Source organism: Furipterus horrens, unplaced genomic scaffold (genome assembly GCF_987537825.1).
Source record: "Furipterus horrens unplaced genomic scaffold, mFurHor1.1.pri manual_scaffold_3, whole genome shotgun sequence".
NCBI classification, from domain to species: Eukaryota; Metazoa; Chordata; class Mammalia; order Chiroptera; family Furipteridae; genus Furipterus; species Furipterus horrens.
The window spans coordinates 1,593,975-1,613,433 of NW_028327173.1; the positions used below are offsets into that span (position 1 = coordinate 1,593,975).

At 64.5% G+C, this 19,459-nt stretch overlaps 1 protein-coding gene and 1 long non-coding RNA gene across 2 annotated transcripts in view; one reads left to right on the plus strand and one right to left on the minus strand.

The window, feature by feature from the left end:
- The window catches only part of PRDM16 (PR/SET domain 16), a 275,315-nt gene that overhangs the window by 220,326 nt on the left and 35,530 nt on the right, over nt 1–19,459 (plus strand). Inside the window, exon 4 of the mRNA XM_090268492.1 lies at nt 15,573–15,707. Within this exon, the coding sequence (XP_090124618.1) occupies nt 15,573–15,707 (135 nt within the window). The remainder of the gene's footprint in view (nt 1–15,572; nt 15,708–19,459) is intronic.
- LOC150014081 (uncharacterized) lies at nt 7,545–9,567 on the minus strand. The gene is made up of 3 exons (XR_016509616.1): nt 8,854–9,567; nt 7,911–8,015; nt 7,545–7,835 (listed from the first exon to the last, which is right to left on the minus strand). It is a non-coding gene; the product is annotated as an uncharacterized LOC150014081 (long non-coding RNA).

Below are 19,459 nucleotides of genomic sequence, written 5' to 3' on the forward strand. Positions count from 1 at the left end.
GAGCACAGGATCCTCCTGGGGACACCTGGTTCCTGGCCAGGTCAGAGGCAGGGGCACAGCCCTCCAGCCTCTCCCGGCAACGTCGGTCCGTCCGCCCCGTGGGCTGGGGTCCTGCTGCTGCTGGCTGTCCACTGTCACTCCTCTGACAGCTGGCTTACCCACCCATGGGGCGTGGACAGGCCCGCCCTGTTGTAATTAAACATTCCAGGGAAGATGCTCATTTCTGGGGGATCCCCTAGGGTGGAGGGGGTTGCTGGTGGACAGCCGGAGGCTCAGGGCCGGGAGGCTGGTGCAGGCCTCCTGCTCGGTCGCTTTGCCCCAAGATGAAGCTGTGGGATTTCTTAGGGCCCCGCATGTCACTCACTGATGTCGTTATTGCGGAGAGTGTGACCCAGCCTTGGTTTCACAAACTTCCTAACACGCCCTCCTTACCCCCAAAGGCCCCCTTGCAGAAGGCTCCACCCGCCTCCGAGGTGCAGCACCTGTGGGTCACCTCCCGAGGAGACCAGGGCCACTGAGGAAAAGCTCAGGAGGCTGGATGTGGAGGAAGAGGAAGGAGGCCGGGGCCGGGGCGCGGGGGCCGTTAGGAAGAGCCCCAACAAAGCCAAGTGCACCCTGTGAAACCCTCACTGCGAGCAGAGGCGTGCAGGTCAGGGGACCGCGCGGCCCCAGTCAGCACCCCACTTTAATGGGCTTGGGGTCTTTAAACAGGGATCAGTTCCTTTACCTTCTCTGTGCAGCTGGGGGGACGGGCAATTCTGGCTGCACCTGCGCATGGCCTTGGGCACAGACACCCCGGGTGAAGTCAGGGCGCTGCTCCTGCCAGCTGCCCCGGGCTCTGCGGGCCTCGGGTGGGCTCCGGGGGTCGCAGAGGTCAGAGCGGCCCCGCCGCACCCGGCTCCCACTGTGGCGTGGGGGTTCACGTGGTTAAGAAGCTTGTCCCCACGGGCTGAGGTCTGGGTGGGGATGGTTTGGTGCTCCTTAGGGGCCCCCAGTTTGCTGTGAAGTGGATCCCAAATAGACCTAAGAGCAGCCTTCACAGAGCACACTTGACCTCGTGACTCGGGAACGCAGGGGGGCCATGTGCTGCGCCCCCAGAGGCGCCCGGGAGGCCAGCGCGGTGAGAGAGAGCCGACCCTGTCCACCCACCCCAGCCACGGGGATCTCTGGATGCACCCCGGCCACAGCTCCTTTCCCACTGCAGCCCAGGGTGGCGGAGCCGCCTTCACCCGGAACGTCCACCCTGGCCGTGCCAGCCCACCCCTCACCCCGGCAACAGCCTAGCGATGACCCTGTGTCCCCGCGCGTGGCCCCCCGGTGCCAGGGCAAAATTAAACCCGGCTGACGGCAGCATACTTATTTGCTACCCAGGCAATTGCTTCCGTCCCCCGCTCAGCCGCCCGGGGGCACGTGGGCCTTCATGAGACCTGAGCCAGGACGCAGCTCTAACTGTGGTCGCCTGGCCGAGAGGACCAGAAAGAAGCCCGGCGTAGGGGTCCACTCCTTCCAGGCCGGAGAAAGATACTCTGCTCCTGAGGGCAGTGGCGGGCTTCGGGGCAGCCCCGTCCTGACACGCGCCAGCGGCCTCCCCACCCGGCCGAGCTGCCGTCAGAACCGGAACCGCGCGTCCGCAGGGCTGCGCTGCAAGGGGACCTGAAAGGGAGGGGCGTGCACGGGCCCCAAACACCCTCGCCGCCTCCGCCCGGGAGCACCCACTGGTGGGCCAGGAGGGGCCTCCAGGAAGCGCCCCGACTCCGCGGGCTGCGGGTTCTGTGCGGTGCGTTCGGAACCTGTGAGCGGGGTGGCAGGGTTCCTGGGCTTGGCAATGACCTGAGGCCTTCGAATGGGGGGCTCAGGGGCTTGGAGGGACTCGGGTGGGGCTCCCGTGGGCACAGCTGCCTGCAGCACCTCCTACCCCTGCCCCCGGCATACTCAGACTGTATTGGGGCCATGTACACCCTAGAGCGCCTACTGTGTGCACGGCCGAGGGTCACCAGGAGATCAGATGCAGTCCCGCCCTGCACGAGCCAGTCCCTACCAGGTTCCTCAGGGGCAGGGACAAGGACAGGGACAGGGATGCAGAACAGTCCCCCCGCCCCACCCCCACACACACACTTCTCACCGGTCAGGGACAGGAAAACGGTGTGCGGCTCTGCTTGGGAAGCAGGCGGGGGCTTCCTGCCAACAAGAGCCTCTGGAGCTGCCTCCCCCCCGGCTCGGGGGCGGGCGGCCCCCACCCCGCAGCCCCGCTCCCTCTGCCGTGGCCCTGACAGGGAGCCCGCGCTCTGCACCGGGAGGGGCCCAGGTGCTGGTGGCCCTGGGGTCGGGCAGGGAGAAGAAACAGGGCCTCTGTGCCGGGCCACCGGCAGCCCCAGATGTCAGCCCTGTGTCAGCCGCAGGCCAGAGGCGTCAGGCCCGGCGCTGCCGCTGCACACACAAGCCATAAATACCGCCTGCGTGGGCCTGTCACTCTGCCGCGGCCGCGGTTCCATCTGCAGCAGCTGAAGGTGATTGATGAGGATTATCATTAACGCTAATCAGAGCCGTTTGGAGGAGGCCGGTGGAAGGAAATGCCCTTTGTGGGCTGCAGAGACCCCTCGGAAGGGTGTCGGATGCACGTGTGTGCACAATCAGGGACCCACGCGCATGCATGCACATGCACACGGGCACTTGGACACACATGTGCACATACATGCACATGCACACGCAGGACAGGGCTCTGGGGCCGGGCAGATGGGGAGGAGCTGGTGCTCAGGAATAGTCCTCGCCGTGTCATGACGGCGGGCTCCCGGGAGGCCGCTCCCTGCCCAGCGTGCAGACAGCCGGAGAACACAGGCCTCGCACGGCTCAGCCCGGCTGGAATGAATTCTCTCCGGCCGCCGCCAGCAGCTCCCGTGACTTAATGTGCTCGGCAGCTGCTGGCAGACTGGACGGGCTTGGCCAAAATTAGAACCGGGCAGGGAGGAGGTGCCGCGGCGGAGCCCGGACGCGGGCACGGTGGCGGGTGGGCACCCTCTGTGGCTCCGTCTCCTCGTCCCTCAGTGCCCGGCCTGGACCGTCGCGCCCAGCCTGGGCTGCCCACTCCCAGCCCGTCATGCTGGGGACGCCTTCTCCCAGCCGATCCCGAGGAAGTGGCCGACCAGGCTCCCCCCCCTCCGTGTCCTTGCTCGGGGGGCCCAGGACGGCCCAAAGATACAAAGTGTCCTTTTATTGGAAATATCAATTCAGAAAGGGGCTAGTAGTAAGCCGAGAATATTTGGATAAACTTGACAGCCCTCAGGACTGAAAAAGACCTTTTGTTCCCTCCGAGAAAAAGGCCGTCGCCCGGCCCTGGGCTCCCTGGAGCCGGTCCAGAGAAAACTGAGGTCGGAGCAGAAAAATGGTGAGGGCGTCTCGTGAAAGATCTTTACTCTCGGTCAAATGTTTATTATTACTTATTTTATTTTTTTATTAGAATGTGTGGTTAACATCCTGTTGCGTAACATCAGCCTGGACCCGTGCGTCCGCACGCCAGCCCGGTCCGCCCGTCTCCCGGCGCACAAAGGGAACTCTGTGGCATCGGGAGGGAGAGGGGGCTCTGCCGCGCGGCACCTCGTTTTTACGACGTCGGCCCTTTAAAGATGGAGCATCTTCTGTCTCTGCAGCCTGGGGACCCGGCTGTCCCGGGCAAGGGGGTCCTCTGTCCGTTTCCAGGGACCGGAGGCTATGCCTGTCCCACCCGCAGGCGTGACTTGGGAGGGTGAGGGCCCACCCAGCGGAGAGGAGGGTTGAATGCCAGCTCTTTGCTCGGCGGGTTTCGGCTGCCCCCCAAGCCCAACGCGCCCACAGCCCAGTGACTTTCGGGGAGACACTGGGGCACGATGGGGCTGCCACGGCTGCCCCCAAGTGTCTGCTGTCCAGACACACGTGAGCAGCTCTGGCAGCCCTGACTTCATGATGCGTCTTGACGTATTGGCTCCCCTAGGAGAGTGGTTACCTCTAAGGTTCCCATAAAAGGACGGCCCTGGAGAAGCCGCAGGACAACGGACACCTCCAGTCTTGTTCCCGTCCTTTCCCACCGAACGCGCGAGAAGGAGACGCTGAGCCCCTGGCAGGCGGGAGGCCACATGGCAGAGCTGGACGTGGTTTCCTTAAAAGATTTTATTTATTTATGTTTAGAGGGGAAGGGAGGAAGAAAGAGAGGGAGAGAAACATCCATCAGTGGCTGTTTGTACGCGCCCCAACCAGGGACCCCACCCTCAACCCGGGCTTGCGCCGGGCCCAGGAATCCACCCCGTGATCTTCCAGTTTGTGAAAGGGTGCCCAACCCACTGAGCCACACCAGTCAGGGCACAGCCGGACGCATTTTAATTCCATTCCATCGCTTTCCCCAAATGAGGTTGGATCACTGTCCGCAAGTAGACTGGTCCCTGGAGCATCCTGGGCCCCGAATTCCGTGCGAACCCAGGCATTTCTCCCCCAGCCTCTGCAGAGTTCCCGCGGAAGGTAACTTCCTCAGCGGCCGTGCCCAAGGGCCGCATGGGGCTCGGGGACCCAGAGTCCCTGTGCAGAGTCTCCCCCCCGCGCTGTGACAGGGAGGTGACGGGGGCCCCAGGCAAAGCAAGCAGGCACCCAAGGACCCTTGTCCACAGCGAAGCTTCCAACCCTGCCCTCCCCGAGGCCCCACTCCCCACAGGCCTGGCCCAAGGATGGCGCCCCTTTTCCAGAGGCGGCCCTGCGGCCTGCATTTCAGCAGCCCCTGTCCAAGGAGCGCTGCCCAGGACCCCAAGCCGGTGCCTTCCGCACAGCCTGGCCGTGGTCAGCACCGGAGTCCTCGTCACAGCCAGCCCCTGGAGCTGAAGGGACGCGCCGACCCCTCTGAGCCCCCACGGGGTATCACAATGTGTGGCTGCCAGCCCAGCCCCATGAACCCAGCAGTTTGCAAGGATTTGCTGAAGAAAAATGCAGAGGCAGCTGAGAAAGACCACGAGCTGCGGCCCAGGCCCACCGCTGGGGATTCACTTCCACACGCGCCTCGGTCACCGGCCTGGCCTCACTAAACGCCAGACCTCACAGCCCGCGCTGCCGCGTGACCTGCTGTGACATGCAGCTCCAAGAGGCAGCGGGCGTCCTCAGGAGACGCCGCATCCAGGGAGCTCCTGCTCCCGCTGTCAGCGCGGACGTCCGTGAGCCTCGGCGACAGAGGTGGAAGCCGCCGCAGACTTTGATCCCGCGTCCCGTGTCCCGTAATCTGGGGCTGCCCTGAATGTGGGGCCTCTGGGTCAGGACGTGAGTGCACTGACTTGAAGTGCTCTGGTTCTCTTCTATTTTCCAACGGGCCTTAAAAAAAAAAAAAAAATAGTCGTTATTAAGCTGAAAGAAAACAACCTTGTCTTCAAAGCGAGGCCCTTGGGAAAGAATCAAAGTAACCGTTTTTTACTTAAAAATAATTTTAAAGTAGGCATCGTTTGGAGAAGAAGACTCAACAGAAATAATTTAAGACGGAAGTGTGGTGTGTTTAGAGAGGGGAAAGGAAGGAGATAGAGTGGGGGGACATTAAGCCACAGAGGCAGAGAACCTTCTAGAAAAGAGCCCCCGGGGGCGGGGGATCTGGGTGCCACTCAGTAACATCCAGCTCCGTGAGCACCCCGGGACTTCGCAGGATCGCGGAGGACGACTTGTCTGCCCAGAGCAGCCCGAACCTGGCTGTGTGGGGGCTGGGTCCGGCACACGACCCGGCTCAGGAGCCGCCCCGAAGACCACGCCCCCGTGTGGAGAAAGTTTGGTCGGTCGCCCTGGGCGGCCACCAGGCAATTAGAAGTGAGGACACACTTTTAATTCCTTTAAAATATTTTGTCAGAGGTGACTGAACCGGCTGGAACCCGCAGAAGGAGGGAGACCCACTGAACTTAATCGGTTCCGTTTGTCATTCCAGTCTGACCCGGCCGCACCTTGGCCTGTGAATCATTTCCAAAGTGGCCGCTCTCACGCCGAGTGCCCACAGCTTGGGGAGGAAGCGGCTCGGGGTCCCCAGGGAGACGGCCGAGGCGGAACTCGCATCCCACGGCCAGTCCCCTCCTGAGACAGGCAGCGTGGGAGAACTGGGGAACCCAGAGGGAACCGTGGGGTTTGGGATCTCGGCCCCGCCCCTCCCAGCAGCTTATTCATTCCGTGCCGATGTGCTCGGAGGGCTGGGATGGGAAGATGGCCCATGAGGTCACAGTGGCAGGACGCTGGGGCCCCCTACTCGACAAGACTATGGCCGAGCTCTGGGCCCCCCTGCAGAAGACAGAAATCCTAGACGTGTTTGGAGGGAGGACAGCGCCTCTCTATAAAGCCAAGACGAAGGTGCAGCCAGGCCAGCCTTTCTGTGCACATGTGCCTGGGACCCCAGAGCCGGATCTCTGCAGGGGCCTCCAAAGACAACACGGGTCACACTGGGACCCCTCTGCCAGTGACCATGTTTGTCTGCCGGGGCTGCGCGCGGGCGCACTGTGGGCATTGGCAGGGTATTGGCTTAGATTTGGCCTTTTGAGACCTGAGCTATTTGTAGGAGCCGATCTCAAAACAGGAGGCTGATACGGAAGGCGATGAGTCACAGAGCTCCGCTCCACAGACGTGTCCCCTGGAGAAGCGAGGAGGGACAGGCGCAGAGAGACTGAGTCAGCGGCAGGGAAGACGCTAAATATAACCCGGCTGGATCCATCCCGGCTGCCTGCCAGACCATCCCTGACCACCTACTGTGTGCCAGGCCCCACAGCGTGCTGAGAAGGACAAGCTGACGGGGCCTCTGCCCCATCGACCCAGGGACAAGTCCCCCTGTGACACTGAACACAGGATGATGACACTGTGACATTGGACCCAGAGCAGAGTGGCGAGGAAGACGGCTTGCAGGTCCTTCGGCAGAACCCACAGAGCAACGAGAAGGTGGCATGGAGACATAAGGACAGACAGACTCACGGGGCAAAGGCCAGTCTCAGTTGTCTGGAGGCACCTTACCCATTTGTCCCCCAGGCCTTGAAGGGCCACCACTGTCCGCCTGGCTGTGGGACTCAGCCAAGTGAAACCCACTGCGATTGTCCCATGAGAGCCCCTCTGGTGGGTGGAATCAGGGCAGGCTTCCTGGGAGCGGTGTCCATGTGTTCTTCTACCTTTACAACTCCTGGCAGGATGTTCCCTTGTATCTGACCTTGGGAAGCCAAAGGTATCTGGGGGCAGGGGGCGGGTTAGGGCCACTCTGTCTCATCCGCCATCCCATTCAACAGTCCATTTATCCATCCATCTGCCCATCGGCATCCATCCATCCATCCACCATCCATCCTGTCATCCATCTGTCCATCCATCCACCCACCCGTGGAGACATTCAGTGAGCCCTGACTGAACCATGGTCCTTGGCAAGCTGTGCGGCACGCTAGCTTCCCTTGGCACCACGGGCAGGGCCAGTCGGGATGCTTAGGGCTGGTGCCCGCAGTGCGTGAAAGGGGTGAGACAGGCCCCCAGTGCCCGGGGTCCAGCCAGTCGGCCCCGTTCTTGCTGTGTGACACTGGGCCGGTTCCCTAACTCCTCTGTGCTTCCGTTTCCTCAGCTGCAAATGTGGCTACAACCGTGGCTGCCCATCAGGGAGATGTGAGCCTCTAGGGACTCGGCGGGGAACCTCAGCAGTGACCGGTGGCTGGAGCGCCCGTCTGCCATGGCGGCGGAAGGGTGTCTGCAGAGGGGGCGGTGAGGGGACCCAGGCCTCTCAGCGCTGGGTTCCCTGAGGGGTGTGTGCGGAGTCACTCCCAGGTGCGGGCTACTTTGTCTTCCACGGCGACAGGGCCTGGGGGGCCTCGGAGGAGCTACCGCAAGGTCCTGGGCTGGAAGGCACATGAGTGTCAGCCCAGAGGGACAGAGCTGGGGGGGAAACCCCAGGTCCTCGGGGGGCATCTCACCCTGGCATTTGGCTTCCACACCCAGGCTTCCGTCCAGCAAAGATAAAGCCTAGGCAGCCCCACCTCCTCTTGCAGCCGCGCAGCCCCATGGAAACTCCTCTGCACCTGGCGGGGGGGGGGGGGACGGTGCCCGCCGACAAGCTCTGCAGTTTGTCACCATCTCTGTGGCCAGAGAAAGGTTATGGGTGTGACACCTCACAGGGGCCTCACGTCGACCCGGCAGAGCTGCTTCCTGTGGGCAGAGCATCCCCCGCCCCGGCTCGGGCCGAGAGCGGGGGCACCCCCTCAGCCGCTCGGTTTGGGCTGCTGGGGCCCGTTTCCCGGTCTGTTCTGCGAATGGCAGCAGGAAGGGCACATGAGCACCTCGCTGAGGATGTCGCCGCTGGGTCTGCAGCACGTGCGAGCTCGGGCTCGGGGCTCCTGCACCGGAGGCGCACCGGCCGCGGGCGCGGGCAGCGATTGGGGGCTGGGAGCGTGTTAACCACAGGGGCCCCAGGAGGGGGGCAGCCCGGGGCCTGCTGGGGGGCGGGGGCCGGGGGAGGCAGGAGTGGAACGTGCAGGCTGCAGGGACTGTACAGGCCAGGCCAGGATTTCGGGGGCTTCCCTGCACCAATAGCCTTTAGCTGTCCGAAGTGTCCCAGAGGTTGGCATGTCGGTGGCTCTTACGGCTGCCATCCCCAGGCGTCCAGCTCGCGTTGGCGTCTGGGTCCAGCCAACAGCGGCAGGACCAGCAGCGGCTGCTTCCACCCCCCAAGGAGCAGAAGCCCTGTGAGGCCGGGCGGGGCTGAGCCCCTGAGGGACCGTACTTGTGCGCATGGACGCCCACAGACTGGTCGGGGGTCCCCCACTGCGGGGCCCGGTCAAGGTGGTGCACGGAGGGTCAGGGCGTATACACCCAAATTACCCCGGGGGCACCTGAGGCCAGACATCTGTGGGGACCCACCTGGCAAGTAGCTGCCCCTGTGGCACCAGCTCTGTCCTCAGCGGGTCCGGTGAAAGGGGCCCTGGTCCCGCGGTCACTTGGTTTTCTCGGTGGGTTCAAGCCAGCCTGAAGTCCCTGCTTTGGCTCTGTCATCCAGCCGGCGGCTAAAATCCCGTCTCGGTGCTTGTGAGAGGTGCCCAGTGAGGCCACAGAAGTGGGAAGGGTTCCCCTGCCATGAGGGGGCTCCATGCATGTCCAGGCCCTCCCCCAAGGCGGGGCAGGCAGCAGGCAGGGGCTGTCCTCGCGGGGAGCGCAGCCGGGTGTCCTGCAGTGAGGGAGGCAACCGGGATTTTGTGCGATTTTGTGGGATTTCAGCCGGGACGCGCCCCCGGAGCCTGCTGCCACCCCTGTCGTCCCCCTGGGGACCTACGATTGGTCCCGGATGTCCCATTCGAGAGCGTGCACAGGAAGAGGATGGCGCTTCAGCTGCCCTGGGAGCTGGTATCCATCCATCCCCCCAGTTACTCTTACCTGGAGTGCACCCCACTGGTGTCCCCCCAGGGTGGGTTAGGGGAAAGGACAGAGATGAGGCTTCCCCTGCGGGAGTGTCCATCAGGAGCTCCACGATCGGACCCCAGGGTGCCGGCTGCATCCTGGGAGGGGCCGGGCGAGCCTCCATTACTGCTGGGCGCTGGGTGAGTGTGGACGTGCCCACCCGGGGAGGAGGCCTCATCCAGCCAGTCTGCCCGCGGCCCACTCTTACCTTCTGGGGGCCTTCCCATTCGGCCACAACGCAGGACGCCTTTAAAGGGGTGCATCTGTATAAACAAGCTCCCATCACAGAAAGTCAGTTTACAAACATCTCAAGGAAATGCCTGCGCCATCATGTCTGAAACCCACGCTTGCTGGGCAAAGCGCCCACTGCCACACGGGGGACGGTCCCCAGGACGCCTGCCTGTCTGTCACTCAGCCGCTGCCCGCCACTGTCCTGCTGTCCCCTGGGCCCAGGGCTCTGCAGCGACTGGGGTCTTCTCCTTGGGGGCATGCGCACATTCCGAGAGGCACACAGGTGGGGGGGGGGGGTTCTCGAGGGGGCGCTCGCAAGAGCCCTCGCCTGTTCCCTGCCAGGAAGATTTGTACCCTGCGGGGAGGGGGCCTGGGCCGCCCACGGAACATTCCCAACCAGCCAGGAGTCTGTACTTCTTGCCCACCCGGCAGACCCAGGAAAGGGCCCCCTCTGCCCAGCGCCGTGGCCAGCCCCCCGGCCAGCCCTGACAAGCTGGTGCAGCCAGGGGGAAGCAGCGAGCACCCACGGCCACCAGCTCGTGACACTGCAGGGCTCTCAGAGCTGGCGTGGGGCTCTGCCGAGGACAAACGTCCTGCTCCTTGCCCTTGAGCCTTCACACGGCCGAAAGGGAAGCCGAGCCAGGCCCCCCGACCGCCGCCCACTGTGTTGTCGGATGGAGAATCTGACGTGTCCGGGCCGGGAAGGCACCTGTGGTTCAGAGTCCCGCCTCCCTTCGGAGCACCCCGGAGGCGTGGCCGCCCCCCCATCCTTGACTTCCCCCGGTGACAGAGCGCTCACCCCTTCGTGAGGCTCTTCTCCCGCTGGACGGGCTGCCTATAGAGATGACTCGGAGGCTGGCCCTAAGGTTTCAGTGACCCCTCTGGTGGTCACCTTCTCGCTGGCGGTCACCCTGAGGGGTCGTGTCTGAGCAAGCCTACGTTTCATTTATTCGCTTCCACACAGAAGAGCTGGTTTGAGTCACCAGGGTACCTCTTTCCTTCCAGCAGCTCAGGGTGGGAGCTCACAGACGTGTGCTTGGGAGGAAGCCCAGTCCCCCGATGGCCCATGCAGACCAGAGATTTGGGGAGACCCCTGGAGTGAGGCTGTGCTCAGGTCACGGCAAGGGGCAGGGGCCGGGTTCTGCCACAGGCACTGAGGGACAGCTGCCCAGCCCCAGGTTGATGTGGTCCCTCCTCTTGTCCCGTGAGCTGTTAATGTCATCGGGCTGTGGAAGTTCCACGCCGGGGGGCCTGGGCCGGGCCCACCCGGGGGCACGCCCTCAGCTCGGCCCCGCTCAGCCGCCGTCTCACACTCTGGTTTTCTGCAAAGTGCCTCGTGCTGCGGGTCTTGTTCCCCCCCAGTGCATCCCTGGACCGAGGAGGAAAAGAGGAGGAAGGAAAAATACACTAAGGCCAGGTGGCGGCAGGCGGCAGGCGGCAGAGGAGGGGCCGGTGTGAAGGGGAGGCCGGCGGAGCGGGCCACGGCCGGGCACTCCAGCAGCACCCAGCACCCGTGGGTCTGGGGGTTTGTGGGAGAGTCTCTGGGCCTCAGGAGGCTCTCTGGCCCCTGGTTGTCTGAGGCCTTTGAGGTTCACGTGGTGCTTTACCTGAATAATCTGTGGCCCATGGTTTTCGTCAGGTCCTCGAAGGCATCAGTGGCCCCCAAACAGTACAGAGCGTGGTTTCTGGGGCTCCGGCTGTCACGAACGCAGGAGCCAGTGCCCCTGATGTGGACGGGGGTGGGCGTGGGGGGCGGCGGCCTTGCTGTGGCTTCAGCTGTGCCCTTGGGTGTCGGAGACAGATCAGTGGAGACCAGGGTCAGCAGGGTGTCCTGGGAGCCCGCCCCGCACCCCGTTCTTTCAGGCACAGGCCCCAGGAGACGCTGGCTCTGTCTGTGCCCCACCCTCAGCCAGCGTCCATCGCGGAGGAACCAACGGCTTCCCTAAGTTACCTGTTTCTCTCGGAAGCAGCCCCCTGCCCGTCTCCCTGCTCCCCCCACCACGCCCCCCGAGCCCGAGCAGCTGGGGCCCTGGGCCCACGACCCGCCTGCCTGGCCTCCCGTCACCGTGGCAGCCTGTCACCCTCCCGCCAGCCCGCTTCCGCATGGGCGCTCGGCCGCCTCCTCGCCGAGCCCCGTAACGAGGGCGAGGACGGGGATTTACGAGCTCGCCCAGGGCCCTGTCCACACCCAGACGGAGGTGTTTCCAGAACGCCCCCCACCCCTTCCAGCACAAGAATGGCCTTGCTGTTCCCGAGCCCGCAGACGCCATAAATCGTGGCGGGGGGTGTGTGCACGTGCTCGCGGGGGCCTGCGGACAGGGAGACCTGCGCGGCTCTGTGGCTCTGAGGCAGCTCCTTGGTCCTCAGAGGAGGGGCAGGGGGCACAGGCCAGAGGAGACCCTCCGGTGCCTGCCCGGCGGTGGGCGGTGGGCCCTGGGCCGGGGCGTAGGGGGGCCACGTTAGAGCAACAGGGCCTGGGGACCGAGGGCAGCCGGGCGCCCCGTCCCGCGTGCTCGGAGCCCATCAGGCGAGCCAAGGACAGACGCCCAAGCATCCCCACCGCCTGCTCACCCAGCAGAGCCCGCGGCCGGCCATGCCCAGGAGGTGGGGGAGGGGCAGCCACAGACAGCCTGCCAATTACAAGTGCAGGAAAACCTCAAATGATGCTCAAAAACTCGTCAAGGTGAAGGGCATGTTTCCATTCCTTGGCTTCGTAACTTGGCTTTTCTGATGGCGGTGATTTACGAGCTGGGGGGCTGGGGGGAGACAAGGGGCAGGACTCAGGGATCCCAGCGGAAGCCAGGATCCGGCCTGGGGTCAGGCAGGACAGTGGTGCTCCGTGGGGACAGACCGAAGGACAGCGTCAGCTCTCCATCTGGAGCCTCTCAGGGTGGAGCTTTGTCTCTTGGGAAGGAAAGGGTTAACCAAGACCTCTTCTGTCCCCCCAACAAGCCAGCCAGGGTGCCCAGGAAGTAACTGCCACCCAGTGACCGTTCCCATGGTCAGGGGCTGGGACCAGGTCTTCTGGACTGAGGAGGAGGGACAGGCCCCGAGAGGAAGCAGGAAAGGGGGGCTGCTGGCCAGAGAGCGGGCACACCCTGGGAGCCCGGTGGGGAGGCCTCCGCGCCAGGTCCTGCAGCCCGGGCGGGACGGGGACAGATGGGAGCCCCAGCACAGCGCCCGTGGGCGTGAGCAGCCAGCCCCACCCTTGTTCAGGCCCCCGTGAGAGAAGCAGGTCATTGACCCTGGCGCAGGGAAGCGTTCAAAGGACCCGGGTCGCCTACAGTACCCACGGGGCCGTCGCCAGGACGGAGAGAGAGAGGCCACAGCGGCAGGTTCCTGGCACAGGGGCTGCTCCTCAGGGGCATTCTTGACGTTGCATCAGGGCAAAGGTAGACCCAACTGTGGGAGCTGTGGCGGGGGGCCCCGTCCTTGCAGGGGAGACCTGCTCACTGCTGGCAAGGAGGGGCTGGGAGCAGGGTCGGCTGGGAGCAGCCTGGAACCTTCCAGTCATCCCGTGAAACTGGGGGACCTCCTGGGCTTTGCCCTGCCTGCCCCCAGGACAAGGCCTTGGAGAAGCTGTAGGGCCAGGCGTGCTCCGTGGGGAGACAGAGGGGAAGGGGACATCAGAGGAGCCTCTGATCTGTGCTGGGCAGAGGCCCTGGGGGGCGAGTCTGCAGGCAGAATGCAGAGTCCAGGGCTCCGCCAGGGAAACGGGGGGCGGGGTCCTGCGTCGTGAGGGTGGCTCGTGAGGGCCGGCGGGGCCAGGTCCCCACCAGAGCTGATTTGTCGTTTCCCAAAACACAGCAGCTGCCACCTGCACCCACGCGAGCGACACCCCTGACACACACGTGTACACATCTGTGCACATGTGTGCACACACGCACACTGGATGGCGAGGAGCTCCCAGGCACTTAGAGCAGTCATTAGTCAGCTAGTGACATGCCTCTGCGCCCAGGGGTTCCTGGGAGATAGGCCCCAGGTCCTTGGAGGTCACGGTGACGCAGCAGCACCCTCGAGCCTCCTGCACCCCAGAAGCATCGAGGTGCCGGGCGCTGCGCCATGGACGGGGCTGGGGGTGACGGAGAGACACACACACACACACACACACACACACACACACACACACACGGCGGGAGAGACGTCAGAGGGGCACCCTGGCCCTGCCAGCAGCTGCGGGGTGGGGACTGCAGGGTGCTCCGCGCCCCCCCCCATGCCCCCGGCAGCTCCCCTTGCTCCCGTCACAGAGGAAGGCGGTCAGGTTGCCTCACTGGGTGGAGGTGCCACTAACCGCAGGGTTTGTGCCGTGGGTCTTTTCGTGGGTTTCCTGCAGGTGTGATAGGAGGTGCGAGGGGCCCTGGGAGGCCTTCACGCTACCCCACCTGCCCACCCGCCCTCACAGGCCCCTGATGTGGCACAAGGGAGGCAGGCCATGCCCTGTCCCCTGGCCTCCCAGGGACTGGCCCACAGTGGCTGGGACAGAGGGCTCTGCTGCCACACTGTCTGTCCCCGCCTGTCCCCGCCTGCCCATCTCTTGTCTCCAGGCTGCCTGGACGCTCCAGTCTCTCTCCTCTCTTTTAGAATTAGGCCCATTTGCTGAAAGTTGCCCCCAAATGGGGAATTCTCAGCCCGGAGGCCCAGAGGCTCACAGCCCCTGCACAGAGCAGCCCGCTGGGCCCAGCGTGTCCCTCAGAGACTCGTCACTGAGTCCAGGGGCTGCCACGGGTTCCAGGAGGGGCCCCAGGTGTGGATGCTCAGGCAGACTAGAGGCAGGTGCTGTGTGTCCCCAAAACTGTGTGGGGCCCTTGGCCGTTGAGAAGGTGTCTGTGGATATTGGGGGACCACCTGAGCTATTTACAAAGCATGAGGCTTCTCTGACCAGAGGTCCTCCCCAGGCCTCAGGGCGCAGCCTCCTTCCCTTGCCGGCCCCTTACAAGAACCTCCAAGAACCTCCAGGGGACAGAGGGGGCGGCACCGAGAGCCGCCTGCTCCGGCCGAGCAGGGACAGGTCACAGCCCCTGGTCCTGCTGACGCGCTACACCCATCACCTGCCCTGCTAGACACACCTGCCCCGGGGCCTCAGCATGGCACAGGCCTCTGCTCCTCTGTCCCCTGTCCCCTCCCACGCGCGCTGTGCTGCGCTGGGCTGCCCCGGACAGTCCCCCGGATGCGGATGCTGCCGCGGTTCCAGCAGGAACCTCAGGAGGCGCTGATCAGAGCGGGTGGGAATGGGGAGGGACCCAGTGGCAGCCCCCCTGGGAATCCCTCTCTGAGCCGGGACAGCAGTCAGGCCTGTCTTTGCACAAAGGAGCCGCCCCGAGGTGGCCCTGAGCAGGGACGCGTTAGCAGCGACGGCGGGAGGAGCCGTGGTCCCGCGGGCGTGAGAGGCTGCGTGGCTGCAGGCCGTGGTGTCGGATGAAACTTTCCACTTTTCAGAAAACAAAATGTTTTTCTGACATGCAAGACGGCGTGCACGCGGGTGTGAGCGTGCACGCGGGTGTGAGCGTGCACGCGGGTGTGAGCGTGCACACGGGTGGGTGTGAGCGTGCACGCGGGTGTGAGCGTGCACACGCGTGCCCGGGCGCACCCGCAGCCTCACCCCCGACGCCTTCGCCTGCGAGAGCGCTCTCTGCAGCCCTGCCCCTCCCCCCTTCAGCAGAGGGCTCTGCTCTGAGACCCAGTGGGTTCGGCTTTCTCACACGTGGGGCAGCTTTGATGGGGAGCGTTTGCAGCGCCGGTGGCCCTTTCCATTCTGGGCCAGCGATCTGCTCGGTGAGGAAAGGGAAGGCCCCCTCCCCGCCCCCGGGCTGCGGGGGCTGCTGGGTGGGTGGGCTGGGTGCGCCGACCGCCCGTGAGGACCAGAGGCTGGGCTGCCTGCTCCCCTGAGCCCCAGCAGCCGGTCTCTTAGGGGGAGGATGCTTCTGACCTGCTTGGTTTTCTGTCTTCCCCAGCAGGTCTCCGAAGAGCTGGGCGGCGAGAAGTTCTGTGCGGATGCCGGGCAGGCCGGGGCCGGCAGCTGGCTCAAGTACATCCGGGTGGCGTGCTCCTGCGATGACCAGAACCTCACCATGTGTCAGATCAACGAGCAGGTAGGCGCGGGCCCGGGGCCCGGGCACCACAGCGGGCAGGCGTGGGGGCGCCGGCCCGACGGGTCCGCTGGCCTCTGCCAGCACTTTTGCCAAGCCCTGTCCTGCTGTGGGGGGTGTTGGTTTGACACTTGGTCAGCACAGGGTGTCCGGGAGCTCAGCAACACCCCTCGAAGGCTCCCTCGGGACCATCGGGCCGTGGGTCAGCCTTGGGAAGCCAAAAGATGATGGTGTGTGTGAAGAAGAGCAGCCAGAGCGGACGTGGTCCCTCCGGTGCCACCGCTGGGGCGCTGTGTCTCAGCGGCGCTATGAGCCCAGCCCTCCAGGAGGGTCGGCGCCCACAGCCCCCGACCGCCGCCACGGCAGCTCGCTCACCATGGGGACCCGGTCCACCCCAGGCTGCCGGCACCACCCGCCCTGGCTCTGCGCTGCGGGTGTCCAGACCCACGAGCTGACCAGGACAGAGGTGCCACGCCGAGTTTCTTGGGGCCGAGAAGGCGGCGTCCTGGTGCTGGGAGCCGCTCTGCGATGGCTTCAATCACGCGCTTGAGGGTGGCCGGAGCCCCTGGGCTCCCCGCCTCCGGAGCAGGCCCCTCAGGCGCCGGCTTCACTGTGCTCCCAGAGGCCCCGGTTCCTGGGGGGCAGGAAGGCCCAGGCCCTCCAACAGAGCCGTTTGCTTTTGCTTCTGATATCTTGGGGTTACACATGAGATTTCATTTGCAAAAGGGATTCCATTGCTTTCAAAAATGTTTGCAGAGACCCCGTAACAAAAGGCACATTCTCCGCCGCCTGTGCAAGCCATTAACGACGGCTCGGGGCTCTTGACGCCGGAGAAGCGGCTGGGCGGGCGCTGAGAAGCCCTGAGAGCACCACCAGGGCGGACCAGGACCCCCGTGGGCTGCGGGTGGCTCCCCCTCCTCCACTCGGTGTTCCTCGGGGCACCTCAGGACACAGGCTGACGCTGGACACCGCAAGGCTCAGACCCGCCTCTGCTCCCCGGACGTCCACTGCTTTTAGTGAGAACCCAACATTTTGGAAATAACATTTCTCCTGATTGCAAAACAAAAACAGAAACAAAAACAAAACCCTGCAGCTATAAAGCAAAAGAATACCCATAAAAATTAGACCAGGATTTGCAAAGAACTTCTCTTTCTAGAAGACGGGGAATTTTGAGCAAAGCAGCGTTAGATTTAAGGCTCGCGGGAAGGCGGTCCCATCGCCCTGTGTTTCGGGGCCGCACAGGCCCGTGGCTGTGGACGGCACGCCGTGGGGCCAACCGGTCCCGGCCCGTCCGTGGCACACGGAGGAGAAGATCGAGGCGCCGGTTTTCCGCGCAGGAGAGCAATGTGCTGGTGTGCTGGGCGCTCAGGGAGGCCGGCGCGTCGTGAGCATGGTGCAGCCAGCGTTTGAAAGAGCAAACATGTGTGGGCCGCTCAGCGGGCAATCTGCCTCCGGCATCTTCACTTGTGGCCAACGTTTCAAGGGCGCGTGTGTCTCAGCTCCGCGTGGGGCCCGCACTCTTTCCTCCCTCCGCGGGGGCAGAGGTGCGTCCCCCTGGGCGGGACAGACACCCCGCGCTCGTCCTGAGGCTCTGCACGTGACCCCGCGTTCATCCACCCGCCAGCACTCACCTGCCCGGAAGCTCGGTCCCGCGGTCAGAAACACACACGGTTCTGCCACTGGGACCAGTGGGAGGTCTGAGGTCCTTGGGACGTTCCCCACCTGCTGGATGTCTCTCCCCCACGGCCTCAGGGGACCCTCATCCCCACGTCAGGACAAACTCAGAGCACACGTGGGGCGCAGGCAAGTGCAATGCTGCGGGGGCCGAAGCAAAGGGGATTCTGCCGCTGGAGCTCGCCACGGGCTCAGCTCTCCACGGGAACGAGGGGCCCTCCGCCTGGGGCACCTCCCCGGACACGCAGAGAACCCTGGTGTCACCGGGCTCCTGAGGTTCCCCTCCGCCCTCAGGGCCTTTGCCGGGTCTCGTGGGTGCAGACGGGCTCTGAGCAGCCAGCGGCTGTCCAGCTCATGGTGCAGTGTCCGGGGCCCAGGCCTCGTCCTCCTGGGAGCCTCCGTGGACGGGTACCCACGGTCCACCCACCCCCGACGCCCCCCGGCACACCCTGTGCCCACCCTGGTATGGCCCATGCCTCTCCCCAGGGACCCGGGGCAGACAGAGTGACCTGGGCTGGGGAGCACTCAGTGATGTCCTGCGGCGCCCTCCAGCGTGCGGCCCCCTTGCCGTGGGAGGTGCTGTCACAGAGCGCCCCCCCCCCCCGCCCCGCACCTCCCTCCCAGGCAGCGCTGGCCTCTGGGCCCACGGCCTCTTCCCCACGACACCCTCTGCTGGGTCCCCGTGGCTCTGGAGGGGGGGCCCAGGGCAGCAGAGCTCACGCAGGCTTTAGGGCCCCTGGGAAGAGAGTGCCCACGCGGAGAGCTGGGACGCCCGGTCTTCCTCTGCGGCCCGTGGGGGTGGTCGGGCCGCATGAAGCTGCAGTGCCGGGGGAGCCCCCACTCCCCTTTGCTGCCCGGTGTGAGCGGAGGACAAAGGAGAGTCACGGGACCTCCGTCCCCGCCCCCCTCGCCTCCCCCGCCTCGTGTGGCTGCTTCTCCCACGATGACAAGCAAATGGATCCGCTGGAAACGTTTCGGGAGAGACGGGCAGGTTCTGCTCCTCACCTCATTTTTGTGCTCAGAACGAAAGCAAAAGCTCCTCAGCAGCGCTCCCGGTGGGAGGGAAGGCGGAGGAGGCTCCCTCATCGGCCCCACAGGGCCAGGGTACGGGTGGCTAGTGGCCGTGGGGCTTAGGAGGGTGTGTCGTGATGCTGGGGTCACACACATGCTGGGGAGCAGGGCTCGGGACTCTGCACCCCTGCCCAGGGCTGGCTGAGCAGCAGGAAAATGCGAACCAGTAGCACATTCTGGGGCCCGGCGGGGGCTCCCACTGAGCAGAGGGGCCTCCCCACCCCCAGGGGACACAGAGGCAGCTGATCTCCTTTTCTGGGCCAAACAAAGGCGATTAGCTGACCAATACCCACGGCCATGCAGGAGCCCACGCGGTTCCCACTGCAGCCCGGGGTCTTCCAGGCCGCAGCAGCGCCGGCTGGAACCGGGCGTTTTCCTTTCCTCTCGTTTCTGTCGCCCCCACGGGGGCCGGGCCTCTGTCCGCCGCCCGGCTCTGCCCCATGGCCGGCACAGTGCCCTGCTGCTGTGGCATTCGCCCCCCACGGTTTTATAAAGTAAAAATCGTAAGTGAATCGCCGGGTTTAAGCGGTAGCTTCCAAATAATTAGACACGATTTTCCCTTTGAAAATGAGACGGGCAGGGGATTCAGCTGCGCGTTGCCTAGCCGGGGTCCAAAAGACCTAAAATCTGTGCTGCCTGTTTTGAGTCAGGGAGCTGTCCGGTTTTCCAGGGCCTTCTCCAGGGCAAACCGACCCTCTTTCTGGCAAACAAGGTATCCGTTCGGCCGTAACCATTCGGCAGGTGCGTGTTCCTTCCCTCTGTAATCCAGCGGGTGCTCCGCTGCAAGAAGCCACTTCAGAGTGAAGAAAACAGTTTAGCTGTGACTGGTAATTTATGTAGAGAAGGAAATAGTACCCAGGTCCCGCTGTACAGCTACGAGATAAGTGTACAGATTTATTCTTAATGTTTGGGCGGCCGGGCAGGCGGCGGAAGAGACACGGCGAAATGCGAAGATTCAGGCGCCGATGGCTTCAGCCGCGTGTGGGGAGAGAGGCACATGGCAAATCGGA